General features: G+C 45.2%; 1 protein-coding gene across 7 annotated transcripts in view; it reads left to right on the top strand.

Annotated features, from left to right (window-relative positions):
* The window catches only part of Sptan1 (spectrin alpha, non-erythrocytic 1), a 63,906-nt gene continuing 50,010 nt past the window's right edge, over positions 1-13,896 (top strand). For 3 of the 7 annotated variants that reach the window (XM_023700271.1, XM_023700269.1, XM_004640477.2), the window contains exons 1-2: positions 1-142; positions 12,046-12,285. In XM_023700271.1, coding sequence (XP_023556039.1) covers positions 12,049-12,285 — 237 coding nt within the window. In that variant the 5' untranslated portion in view covers positions 1-142; positions 12,046-12,048. Of the gene's footprint in view, positions 143-12,045; positions 12,286-13,896 lie in introns of those variants that run through there. The other 4 variants (XM_023700267.1, XM_023700270.1, XM_023700268.1 and 1 more) reach the window with 2 other exon arrangements.

Here is a 13,896-nt window from a genome sequence, read left to right as displayed (position 1 = left end):
AAGAGGCGGGGCGCGCGCGTCGTCGCCCATACCCGCTGCGGAGCGGACGGCGCGGAGCGGAGGCCGCGGAGTCGCGTCGGTTCCTCAGCCCTTCAGCACCTTTCAGCCCGACGCGCCCACGGCCTTCGCCTGCCAGGAGCCGGTGAGGGGGACGGCGGGCGAGCTCAGGGTGGGAGCCGGGCCTGATCCCCGGGCGCGAGCTGGGTAGCCCCGGTGGGGCGGGGCGGCGCGCGGACAGGTGAGCCCGGCGGGCCTCGCAGCTCCAGCGACCTGTCCAACCCGCAGCCGCCGGCGCCTTTGTGTCGCGTGGGCTCCGGGCCCGGATGCGGGCCTTAGTTTGTCGCCGTCAGGGGATGGGGTGAGGCCGTGGGCACCTCCCTGCCCGCCACCCCCGCCGGCCGCGGCCCCGCCCTGCCCCGTCCGGCCGCGGCAGGTGTGGGGGGGGGCTCCCGTGAGGATCCTGCTGTCCCCGTCTCTGCAGTCCCTGCCTCTGTGGGGCAGGAGAGCCACTGCATGAAATACAGGGCTCTTTGACCTTAATCTTATCCTAGATGGCGATCCTTGGCCCCCTTAACTGCAGAAATATCTAGGATCGGGATCTCTTTTTTTGTTTTTCTTGTAATAAATATTTCTTCTTCAGTCGTGACCTGTTTCCAATAATAGGTAGATGCGGCGCTTGCTTGTTGTGAGAAGAAAATTAAATAACCTAGTATATAGTGCTGTGTGTGTGTGTGAGAGAGAGAGAGAGAGAGAGAGAGAGAGAGGGAGGAACAAGAACGAACGAGAGAGAATGAACCAGACCATCGACTGGCCTTGGAGGTCGAGGGCTGTATATTATTATTTATCCAAAATTTTACAGCCATGTCAATGTGGAATGATGGAGCTGTCTTTTGTTTGAAAGCTGCCCCTGAAAATTTGATCAGATGCTTCCCGAAGTCAGTTGCTTTTTAAAAGTCTCTTTTAGGTACTGTGATAAAATATATTTTACATAGGAGGCTTGTATAAAGAGTTGAATATGTTTTACATGAAAGGGATGAATCACCCAGAGAGCTGGGTACAGATGATTTTTGAACTCCCACAGTACTTTGTCAGATTTCTTTTATGTAATCCTAAGATATTTAGGTCCTTTGTTCTGGCCTCATGATGATATTTTAAAGAAACTTGCCATCATGGCTGTCTAGGGAGAATGGAAAAGAGACCATATGAAGTATTCTCATAATTGTTGAGAAATTGCGTCGTCATAGCAATTGGACTTAAGTAAGACAGAATGTATCAAAGATGGAAGGATGGGGGTGTCTTGCCAAGAAACAGCAAATCTTAAGAATAGCAGCAGGAACAGGCCTTTGTAGGAAGCCATTGAGCCAAGGATCCTGCTCCTCACAGTCATCATTTATTTTTCCTTTCTTTGTAGTTAATGTCTTAGATTTTGAAAGGTCAAATTGGAGGCAAAGTTTAAAAAAATGTGCTGGGGGGGGGGCCTGTGCTGCAGCCAGGACTCTGCAGGGAATTAACAATAAGCCTTTTTTAGTAACTGGGCCAAGAATTACTCCGAGGGACCCTCAATGTGTGTTAACTGTTACCCAGGGACCTAGGTGGAGCGAATGGGAAGGAAGGTTTGCCCAATACTGGACAGGGTGAAGCCATTTTTACAGTAAACCATTAGCCAGATAACTTACTAATATACTTTTGGTCTTGGTAGTCTGTTCTGTAGTAATCTAATAATTGCAGAAATACGATAGGTTTCACACTCCAATGTAAACCTGTCAAGGAATTTGATAAGGGGAGAGCAGTTCAAATACATCTTTTGCATCCCTGCGGTGGAGTTGTATTTTTCCTTCCCTGCCTTCATCCCAAAGGGTGGGGCCACTGCAGATCTTGAGAAGTCAGTCTTAGAAATAGCCCCAACTTCCAGTCATTGTTGACCCTGTGCTGAAAACAGAGGATCTGTGGGCACCCTGTGCTCAGTAGGCTCTGGGAGACCTGCCGCACAGCTAGTTAGGGCCCGGGTTCTGTGGTCCCGCAATGGAAGAATGCACCACCCTGGTGGCAGATGCTGACTCCAGGAATGCAGAAGCCCGCATAGCTGATCACTTGGGGCTGCTGGACCGAAGCAGCTGTGCTGTGAGCCATCACCTGCCTTCCTCCTCCTTTGCATATACCTTTGGTGCCAGTTTTAAACAGAAAATATATTTTGTAAAGAATGTACGCCAGCAAACTAGGCCAAAGTCGGATTCCTTTGTTGCTCAAGTCTTTCTCCTGTTAATTTCATGAACAGCACATCCTCTCTTATTACTGAATGAAAGGAGATTTGAAATCAGCCTTGGGAGTCTCCAATTTTTTTAGAGTGTGTGGAGGGGTGGTGTGTCCAGTTTTGAGAGTGTGTTTAGCATTACTACTTGGGGGAGGGGGTGCGAGGGGGTGGTCGTGGGGGTGGGCCTGAAGCACAGAGAGGCTGCTGCTTGGTCACTGCCAGGGAAGCTTGGTTCTCCTCCACATTGAAAATCCCCGGAGGGATTTTAGATGCTGTGTGGATTGCCAAAGAGAAGACGCCTGGGAAGCAGGAAATAATTAATTTTCACCAGTAATTCATCTTTTTTTTTTTTTTTACAGATCTGTTTTCATTTTGAAATAATTCTATTCCCTTTGCCCTTAGAAGCTTGTTATCTTGCTCTTCCCCCTCCCTCTTTAGACTCCACATTCCTCCACCATGTTGTCATCGTTTCGTAAACGCAGAGTCCAGGTATTTGACCAGCATGCAGAAAATGTGTCGCCTTTTTGGTTTTGCCTGGCTTGCAGTGAAGACACAGTTGTGTCAAAGAGGTTGAATGACCCAAAGAGAGGGGAGAAAACCCTGCCTGCATGACCTTTCTGTTAAGCAGATTGGTTAGAGCTTGTTTGGGTTTTGCTGTTTCAAGACCAGAAGCTTATTTAAAATTCTCAAAGCCTTCTCCTTTCCTCTCCTTCTCTTTAAGGCATGAATATATTAATTTCTTACTGCCATTCTGGTGTTTGCATGTAGTGTTTGCTGATTTTTCCTCAATGGCTACTTGGTTCTTAAGAACCAAGGACTAAAGAGATTATCTTAGATATTTGGATAGATTGTAATGGGAAAACATAATATGAATAGTGTTTCTAAAGTTTGACAGATACTATAAACTTGGGTTTGTTTCCTCTTCCATTGATTTATTTCTTCTACTGCAATCTCTGTAATGAAATGGAGCTTATATTTCCTTGTGTAGTTTTCCTAAGTCCTCTATACTTATTTATAGTTTTTGAGTGTTTGCTAAAATTGGACCTTTTTTCAAAAAAGATTAAATTTTTTTAAAAAATGCTTAAAATGGTTATTTTGACATCCAAAAATAAGAAATAAAAGCTTTTGAAATTTCTAGTGACTATAGGTGATAAATCCAAGGCAGGCCCTTTTATAAATCAGGCTAATTATTTAAATAAGATTTATAAAAATGGGCCACATGATTTTTTCCTGTTTTGAATCATAGTAACAATATGTTGCATTTAAATGTCTTTCATCTGAATTTTACAGGTTAAAAGGTAAGTAGCAGCAAGAGTGTGTTTGGGCAGCATTCAGAAGTAAGTTTTTTCAGTGTTGGTCTGCATTTCTGGATTTTGATGCAATGCAGTATAAATCCTTTGCTTTCTTAAAGCTGAATCCTGCTCACCTTTGCAGAATTGCGCTAAAAAGTTGAATTAATCAACTTGAAGGCTGACTTGCAGATCCACAATCCTGGTGGAATGTGGTTTAAACAAAAATATTTGTTACTTTTATTCATGATGCTGAGTCTTTATGTTATTACCTCTCTGCTTCCCATCAGATCTGCCACTAAAATCTGCAGCTAAGCTGGTTTTGAGTTAATTTGTTTGACCTGAGAATCCACTGTAACTACACAGCTGTATGGGTGCTAACCAGTTCTTTGACGGTGTGTTCACCGTGTGGAGAGGAGAACCCTTCCACACCCATTGGTGCTTGTAGTTGTCTTGCTTTGCAGATCTGTAGTTTTGTATAGGCCGGCTTTCTAAGCCATAGAAAAAAGGTATTGTCAGTTGTGCACGTTTCGCCTCTGACTAAGCAACAAAACCAAAACTGACGAATGGTTTCTGTGACCTTTTGCCTTCAGTGGTATTTATGAATTTTTCAATCGAGCTTAGACATCCCTTTATCTTGTTAGTGTCTGATAAAATGCTTCCCCCCACCCCCAAAAAAATGTAGTTCTGCCTGAAAACTGGCATTCATTTGGTAGTAGTTCAAATGGCCTGTTAACATCCAGCACCTTCTTCACCTTGCTAAAAGGATGGCTATCCAAATATCCTGTAGTAGACTCCTTTCTTTAATGTTTATTTATTGTGGTACTGGGTATTGAACCAGAGATGCTCTACAGCTGAGCTCCATTTGCACCAGCTTTTTTTTTTTTAAAGATAGTGTCTGGGATCATAGGTTTGCGCTACTGTACTGTTTTTTTCTCTTTGAAGGTTCCTCAGAAAAACTGTGGTTGCTGGATTCTTCCCCTCTTTTTTTTTTTTTTTTTTTTAATTTTTATTTATTTATTTATTTATTTTTTAACATTTATTTATTGTGTGTGTGTGGCCAGCTCAGCCCACCAGGGGGCGCGGCTGGCTGGCATGTGGTGCTGGAGGATCGAACCGCGGTCCCTGTGCTTTGCTGAGCTTGTTCCAAGTAGGTGCTTTAGACCACTGAGCCATCTCTCCAGCCCTCTTCCACTCTTAAGACATGTGTGAGGGTGTCCTGAGCCACTCACTGTTGGTGCCAGGTTCACAGAGTCCAAAGCATTTGGCCTTTGGTTTGAAAATATTTTCATCTGCAGTCTGCTGGGCTGCTCACCATAGTGTGGTCCAGCCACAGTCTCTGCCTGCTGCCCAAGTAGATAAGTCCCTGTACAGGGCAAGTAGCTTCTGTAGATTGGGTGAAGGTGTTTTGAAATTCCCTGTATACCGGGCCAGGAAGATGGCTCAATAGAGTAAGTCCTTGCCTGGCAAGCGCAAGGGCCTGAGATCAATCCCCGGTTCTACGGAGAAAAAAAAAAAAAGAAAGAAAGAAAGAAAAGAGAAAACAATGAAATTCCCTGCATACCAAGAACAGCTGTCTCTGGGGCTTCCTCAGGAAGATAAGGGCAGTCCTGTCTGATCTCTGCAGGAACTGGGTTCAGTTGGTGTGTGGAAGTTTGTGTTGGCTGTGAGGAGCCACTCTTAGGCATGTTGTTATATCTTTGGGTTGAATTAGAAATTTCTAGCTCAACTTCATTCTTCAGAACCTGCTCTTCCCAGTTATGGCAGTGGTATAAGAACACTGACTAGGCCTTTTTTATTTAGAATGATAGAGGACATAGTTGTAATTCCTGCTTCATCCCTGAGATCAGTTCACATCACTTGCTGAATGTTGCAGTGAATATTTTGACTGGTGTGTTGCTACATTTATAAATAACCTGCACCTTCAGTGTTCTCTAATATTTGCAGAAATACAAGCTTTTCCTTGACAGGAACACTGTACTTGGACGTATACACAGTGTACTTAGTTAGCACTTTGATCCCCCTTCTTGTCTCTGTATACAGGGGTTTGATTGGCAAAATCAGAGCTGATGGGCTGCTTGGAGATAAGCAGCTAATGACTGTACTCTGAGGAAGTCTCTTTTCTGACAGTGAGTGGAATGGACTGATAGGCTGGGTAGGTGGAGATTGTTCCAGTGCTCAGGGTTGTAATCCTACAGGGTGAGGAGAGGCCTGGAACATTCTCTGCGTAGGCCTTATCAGACTGCTGCATGTTGCCAGGGCAGGGGCGGGGTGCCTGCAGCCTTAGTCGCAGGAGGAATGTGGCACACACAGAGCAACTTCATTAACCCTGTGACATAGTGTTGGGTGATGGTCTTTGAGTGGTGACAGTTCTTGGTGTTTATGAAAAATTTCCTGTGTTCAATGTACTGTATGGAAATAACCCTTTTAGGAGCAAAAGGAAACTAGGACTCTTACAGATAAGCTAGAGACAACTTCCTCGTCACGTTAGAGAAAACTCTTATTAACCTGTAATCTTGGGGCCGGGGAGATGGCTCAGTAGAATAAGTGCTTCCCTGGCAAGCACAAGGGCCTGAGTTCAACCCCCGGTTCCCCAAAAAAAAAAAAAAAAAAAACCTGTAATCTTTCTATTGTCTCCTGTAATCATGCAAACGAAAACTCTGAACACTGCAGCTGCAATGTGGGCATGGGTGACTTTCAGATGAGTGACTTTCAGATGTCCGGCTCCCCAGAGAAAGCCAGTTGTGATTTGGCAAAGCTCCCACCCCCTGACATCAGCTGATCCACTGCAGGAAAGAAAAGTCCATTATTGCCTGACCAAAGCACTTGGTATAGAATTGACTCGTTCTACTTCACTGGGGTGACAAAGAGGGCCTTTTAGGTTGGCTCCCTTCTTTTTTTTTTTTTTTTTTTTTTTGCGGAACTGGGGATTGAACTCAGGCCCTTGTGCTTTACCAGGCAAGCACTTATTCTACTGAGCCGTCTCCCCGACCCCGGTTGTCTCCGGGCTGCAGGGCCCCACTGGACTGGCTCCCTGGATTCTGGGGTCAGAGCAGCCTCCGGGCCCCACAGGAAGCTTGCTCAGGTGGAACCTCATCAGCCTGACGGTAGAGATTCTTTTTTCCCTCATAAAGAGCTTCTTCCAAGTGTGATGTCTTTGAGATTTCCGAAGCAGCAGAAGGCTGGTGATAGGTGATGGCAGAAACCATATACTTGCAGATATCTTCCAGGGATTCATGTGCAGTGTCGTTATTCTGATGGGAAAATTTGTAAGCAAGCAGGTTAGATACCTGATTTTCTGATGTTTTCTATCTCGACTGTTTTCCTAGGGGTGAGAACAATGGAGATGTATAAATAAGTCCAATCCTCGTTGTTTACTAAGGATTCAATATTAAAAAAAATTAAAATAAAACAACAACAAAAACAAAAAACCAAAGTTAATCTTTATTTTCTTCAATGATTAATACATCCTCTTCCTCCATTGTGAGAATGGAAAACAAGAGGGAATGAGTCAGTGGCCATCACTAAGGGATATGTTGGCTCCAGTCAGTTAAAACTCACTGGCATCTCGGGCCCAATCTATGAACCAGAGGACCAACCCAGATCTCCCTGCTCTTGGCAGCTTGCTCACTCACTGTTGTCACTAGGATTTAATGATGAAGTGATGCCTTGGTGAGGTGGCACGTATCTCTAGTGTGGCTACTGAGGAGGCTGAGGAAGGAAGTTGCTTTACCGCCCTGGATTTGAATGCCAGCCTGGCCTACAGAGCAAGAGCCCATCTCGAAAAAAGAAAAAAATTAGTGAAGTACTAATAGTTTCTGTATTTTCAAGTCCACACAGTAATTGACTCTTTAACATAGGTTTAATTCCTGAGTTCTGTACTCTTGACAGAAAGATACGGTCTTTCAATAACTTTTTTTGGGGGGATTGGCCAGATAGCTCAGTGGACTAAAGGACCCGCTTAGGCACAAGGATTCAATCCCCAGCATGCCATGCCAGCCTTGCCCCTGGGGTGTTCTGAGATGGCGACTGAGACTGGGTGTGGTGGCGCGCGCCTGTAATCCCAGCTCTTGGGAGGCTGAAAAGAGGAGGATCACTACAAGTCCAGTCTGTAGTGAGACCGTGTAGTCCCTGTACTAAAATACATTACAAAATAAATAAATAAGTAAATAAAAATAAAGTTTTTTTTAAAAAAAGAACTTTTTCTGCTTTTTTTTTTTTTTTTTTTTTTTCTGGAACCAGGGATTGAACTCAGGCCCTTGCATTTGCCAGGCAAGCACTTATTCTATTGAGCTATCTCCCCGACCAAAAAGAACTTTTTTAGCCCTTCTGAGACAGGGTCTCACTGTGCAGTTCAGGCTGGCCTTCAGCTCACCGTGTAGCCCAGGCTGATTTTTGAACTCACAAGGATCCTCCTGTCTGAGCCTCTTGCGTGCTAGGATTCCAGGTGTGCACCACCATGTCTGGCAAGAACTTGTTTTAGTGCTGAGGATTAATTCAGGGCCTCAAGTATGCCAGGCATGTGCTGTTCCATGGAGCAGAGATGAAAAGGCTCCTGGGGAGCTCTCAGTTCCTCAGACTATACAGCGTGGTAGAGAAGAGACAGGAATCCCTGGGAAACGCAGTTGTGCTGTAAGATGAGGAGTGGTAGGTGGTTAAAGGAGCAGAGGCTGTGATGCACCAACTTCAGAGGCAGAGGAATCCGCCGGAGAACTCTGGAGACTTGTATGACATAAAGGAGTGGAGTTGCCAGCAAGAAAAGAGCACGAAAAAAAAAAAAAAAAAAATTGGGCCGGGGAGATGGCTCAGTGGAATAAGCGCTTCCCTGGCAAGCGCAAAGGCCTGAGTTCAATCCCCGGTTCCGAAAAAAAAAAAAGAAAAGAGCACAGCCCTGGCACAAGGACGTGTAGAGCTGGGCAGCTGGACCTGCCTAGGTGAACTGTGGCTGGCAGAGGCCCCTGCAGAGTGAACGGGGAAGGCCTGCAGGCCTGTGGAAAGCGTTTTGGCTACAGAGAGTACCAGCTTTTCAGGTGACACCCAAGCAGCCCGCCCAGGACTGGTTGTCCAGACTGAGTCCTTCCGGTTCCGCCTCACCCCATAGCTTCAGTCAGCACATTTCCTGTTTGCCATTCCTGTTGATGGTCTCACCTTTGCCTGGTAGAATGCCGCTTTCCCCATGTGGGAAGTGAGAGCTTCATTCCAGAACCCTTTCCCCACCCTTTGCACGTGAAGACCCAGGATGGCCTCAGCTATTTAACAAGTGTTTTTCTTTTTTCCTTTCTCCTCCACTCCTCCCTCTTCTTCCTCTCTTCTCCCTCCTCCTCTCCCCCTTTTATGAGGCAGGGTCTTGCTGTGTAGTTCAGGCAGGCCTTGAACTCATTGTGTAGTTTAGGTTGGTCTTGAACTCACAGTGGCTCCCCTGCCTTAGCCTGCCTTGTGTGGGATTACAGGCATGCGCCACCATGCCCCAGCTAACGAGCATTTCTCAAGTGTCTCTTATATTGGGCACAGATTAGTTGGTGCTGGCAAAGCATACAGTGAGAAGTACATGTAAGTGCTTTGCAATTCTGCAGAAAGTGAGCTCACATCTGAAAGAGGGTGGAGTGGACACTGAGTACAGTTTAGTAAAAACATGGGGTCCTGGGGTTTACTCATTTCAGCTGGGTATTGAGGTATAAATAGAGGTTACTGAGACACAGAAGAGCCTCTCGTTCTGGGCCAAAAACAATCATGTGAAAAAGCCTTGGAATTCAAGGAGTCCTATATTCCAGAGGAGAAAGATTTCTATATGCCAAGAGGGTGGGGCATGGGTGAGGCAGCACCAGGCAGGTGTGATGGGCCAGGTTGGAGAGGTCCTGCTAAAGAGGTGGATTCTTCCTCTGTTGGAAGGGAGCCAAAAGTTTGAGAGCGATAGGGCAAAGCACATTTCCTTTGTAGTTTAAGAAAATCGGTCTCGGGGGCCAGGGAGATAGCTAAGTGGAATAAGCACTTGCCTGGCAAGCACAAGGGCCTGAGTTCAATCCCTGGTTCCGCAAAAACAAAAGAAAATCGGTCTGCGTGGAAATACAGTTATGCAGTACAGGAACCTGGTGACTATGTGGAGTATGATTTTGGAGACATGATCAACCATAAGGCTATGGTCTCTGGTCTCATCATACAGAGGTAGCCCTCGGGTGATGAGGTGACATAGAGCTCCCTAAGCTGTCACCTCCTGGCAGATTGAGGCAGCCATTCCCCAACCCTACCCCTGCCTGTCAGCCTGATTATGACTTTCAGAAGCTGGGGCAGGCAACAGGATTGTGGGATGAGCTCCCCGGTGTCTCCTGGGTCACTTTTTTTGTCTTTCACACATTATGGAACAGTACATGGAAGAGACCATCACGTGAGTTCGTGGGTCTGCTGCTCACCAAGCCCAGAACCCCTCTTTAGACTGTAACCTGGAATGGATCGTGGGACCTACATGTTCAGCTGCCATTGTTGAACGTGGAGAAGACGGGGCACAGAGGAAGGGAGCTTGTGCAAGGTCACACTGATGACAAACTTAAAAAATTTGTCAATAATCTGTTTGCCTTTGTGGTCTTTAATTAGTTAGAGGATAAAATGGCTTCCTGATAAGATCAAGTAGCAATCTGGATTTTTTGGGTTTTTTTTAAATGTAAATGGTCAAGTTCTCATTTTGACATTAAATTTGATAAAATTGCCCGGAAAATTGACATATGAGGCTGGGCAGGTTGAGTGCTGTGGGAAAGCACCCTTGACCAGTTAGCCTGTGTTTGCAGTGAAATTAAAACTGATTTTGACACTGATTTTTTTTTTTTTTTTTTTTTTTTTTTGCGGAACCAGGGATTGAACTCAGATCCTTGTGTTTGCCAGTTAAGCGCTTATCCTACTGAGCCATCTCCCCGGCCCCCACTGACTCTGATTTTGACCCTGTGCAGCCTCCACTACATAAGAGGTAGTTAAGTGGGGTAAATGTTTCCCACACACTTCATCCAAGGTGCACCATGACATTTAAAAAAAAAAAAAATAAGGCTGGTGCTTATGCCACTGAGCTATCTCTCCTTTTTAAAAAATTGTATTAGCCCATGTTTGCCGTACATAATGATCATCTTCATCATGGGGAATTGGTACATGGAAATAGCACGTTTCAGTTCTTTTACTGTGTTTTCTTTTCATTACACACATTCAGATGGAACTAAGATTGCCCTTTGCCCAGGCTGTGTGAGAGAGAGTCTGAAGACTTGTAGGGTTGACATTTGGGAGAAACTGAGAGGTCAACTATTTTGCCTGGATAAATTTTGGTCTTTTTGTTTGTTTGGCAGAACCAGGGATTGAACTCAGGTCCTTGCGCTTACCAGGGAAGCGCTTATTCCACTGAGCCATCTCCCCGGCTCCTTTTTTTTTTTGTACCAGGACCTTGTATAGGACCTTGTGATTACAGGTGCTGTGCCACTGAGCTCTATTCCTGGCCCTTCTGTTTTTTTTTTTTTTTTTTTTTTTTTTGTGGAACCTGGGATTGAACTCAGATCCTTGCGTTTGCCAGTCAAGCGCTTATCCTACTGAGCCATCTCCCCGGCCCCTCTGTTGTTTATTGATGCTAAGGATTCAGGTTACCTTATTGTCAGCCCTTCCTTTGAATATCAGGCCCACATCTGGGAAGATAACAAAACTGATTTAAATAAGAGTAATTCATTGTAACTTCCGACCCCATGAAATATAGAGGTCAGAAGCAAAGACTTGAATGAGCCTCTCAGTAATTCTCTGAATACCTATATTGATGTTTCCTTTTGAATCCTTAAGCCCTTGTGGAATTGACATAATTTCCACTCATGGTTTTCATTTGGTTGGTTCACTGCCTGTTGACTGGGCCTCTTCCAGGAGGTAGGAGGGGGTTATGTGGAGTGGAGAGCTGTTTTTTTGTTTTGTTTTATTTTTCTGGTCTTGGAGATTGAATCCAAAGCTACTAAGCTACATCTCCAGTATGTTTTTATTTATTTTGAGACAGGGACTTGCTAAATTCTCAGACTGGACTCAAACATGCAGTCCACCAGCCTCAGGCTCCCAGATGTGGCTAGCTCTTTATTTATTTATTTATGTTGGCAGAACTGGGGATTGAACTCAGGCCCTTGTGCTTGCCAGGGAAGCACTCATTCTACTGAGCTATCTCCCCAGCCCCTAAAATTGATTTTCTTTTTTTTTTTTTTTTTTTGTTTTAGGGAAGGGTCTAAAGGGTATTCAGGGTCTCACTACTAGACTATCAGACTCGTAGTGCTCTGCCTGTTTACAGCCTCCCAAGTGCTGGGATTACAGGTGTGTGCCACCATACCCAGTCTGATAGCTATTTTTTAGGAGAGGATTTGATTGTTCAGTTAAGAGGGGCTGCCTTCTCTGTTCCTTTGTCTTCTAGGGGATCTGGTGACTCTCTCTTGCCTTCAGAAAGCCTTATTCCTTGAAGTCTGTCTTGGTGTCTAGGGGTGTTTATCTCAGAGCATTCTGTCTTTTCAGAAAATGGACCCAAGCGGGGTCAAGGTGCTGGAAACAGCAGAGGATATCCAGGAGAGGCGGCAGCAGGTCCTGGACCGGTACCATCGCTTTAAGGAGCTCTCAACCTTGCGGCGTCAGAAATTGGAGGATTCCTATCGATTCCAGTTTTTCCAAAGAGATGCTGAGGAGCTCGAGAAATGGATTCAGGAAAAACTTCAAATTGCATCCGATGAGAATTACAAAGACCCAACCAACTTGCAGGTGCGTCTGATCTCCCTGAGATTTCCTACCTGACCTCAAGAGCCCCAGTGTTATTACCCAAAAGTCAGGCACAGATTGGGCAGCAAGAGAACACAGATCAGAGGTGGTGCGAGCACACTGTCCTGATGCCTCGCGTACACAGGGAGAGTGAATATCAGGTCTTGGAGACATTAACTTTTCTTTTCTGGATGCCTTCTTGTTTTGTTTTGAGACAAGGTCTCACTATATAGTTCAGGCTGGTCCTAAACTCACTGTGCAGTCCAGGCTGGTCTTGAACTTGTTTTTTATTTTTTGCAGTACTGGGGATTAAACTCAGGACCCTGCACTTGCCAGGCAAGTGCTTATTCTACTGAGCTCTCTCCCTGGGCCCCACTTAGTACACCACCAGACCCAACTTTTCGGGAAGTTTTAAACTGCTGGTTCTTAACACAGTTGCCTTGAAACCGTTGGTGATCCTTAAACATTATTTTAAAAAAATCTTGTACTCCTAGGCTGTGAATTTTTGAGAAAGGTATGCGAACAGTCTTTTTGGTAAAAATTCATAGTGAATTTTTGAGACTTATTGATTACTCTTACCAAAGTCAAAGCCTAAGCCTTTGTTTATTTTTATTTATTTATTTATTTTTTACTGAACCAGGGATTGAACTCAGGCCCTTGCGCTTGCCAGAGAAGCACTTATTCTACTGAGCCATCTCCCCAGCCCAATTTGTTTATTTATTTATTTTTTTTAAAAAATTTTATTTATGTGTGTGTGTGTGTGTGTGTGGCCAGCTCAGCCCACCAGGGGGCGGGGCTGGCTGGCATGTGGTGCTGGGGGATTGAACCGTGGTCCCTGTGCTTTGCTAAGCTTGTTCTAAGTAGGTGCTTTAGACCACTGAGCCATCTCACCAGCCCCCAATTTGTTTGTTTGTTTGTTTTTTCCAATTTGTTTATTTTTAAACATATTTTTAGACAGCATCTTGTCATGTAGTTCAGGCTGACCTCCTTGAACTCATTGTATAGCCTAGGCTGGCCTAAACTTGTAGTCTTCCTGCCTCAGCCTCCTCAATGCTGAGATTACAGGCATGCCCCACCACCCCTGGCTATTTTGTCATCCGTCAGGACTATGTTTTGTTTTGGGCACTGGGAATTGAACTCAGGACTTTGTATTTACCAGACAGGTATTTGTGCCACTGAGCTGTATACCTCCCCCTCTCAGGCTATTTTGCTGTTTTTTTTTTAATTTTTTTTAAAGTTTATTTTATTTATTTAGTGGGGGGGGGCAGCTCAGCCCACCAGGGCGCAGGGCTGGCTGGCATGTGGTGCTGGAGGACTGAACCGCGGTCCCTGTGCTTTGCTAAACTTGTTCTAAGTAGGTGCTTTAGACCACTGAGCCATCTCACCAGCCCTATTTTGCTGTTTTTAAAATCTTGTTTTAGTAGCAAGTGGAGTAGTATTTGGGCCTATAGTGGTTCCTTTACTACACCCACATAGTGTAAGATGGGAAAACCATGACTGCTGGGTAAGGTGCAGGCCCTGCCCTGCAGCCCCTTCCCAGCTCAGTTCTTGACGACAGAAGAGGTACTGAGAGGCACGATGTGGGCAGGGACAGAGTGTGACTTGTGTAACACA

The sequence above is a fragment of the Octodon degus genome, unplaced genomic scaffold (genome assembly GCF_000260255.1).
Source record: "Octodon degus isolate 3935 unplaced genomic scaffold, OctDeg1.0 scaffold00123, whole genome shotgun sequence".
Taxonomy (NCBI): domain Eukaryota; kingdom Metazoa; phylum Chordata; class Mammalia; order Rodentia; family Octodontidae; genus Octodon; species Octodon degus.
The sequence above is the reverse complement of the archived record's forward strand: the minus strand, read 5'-3'. Positions and strand labels throughout refer to the sequence as shown.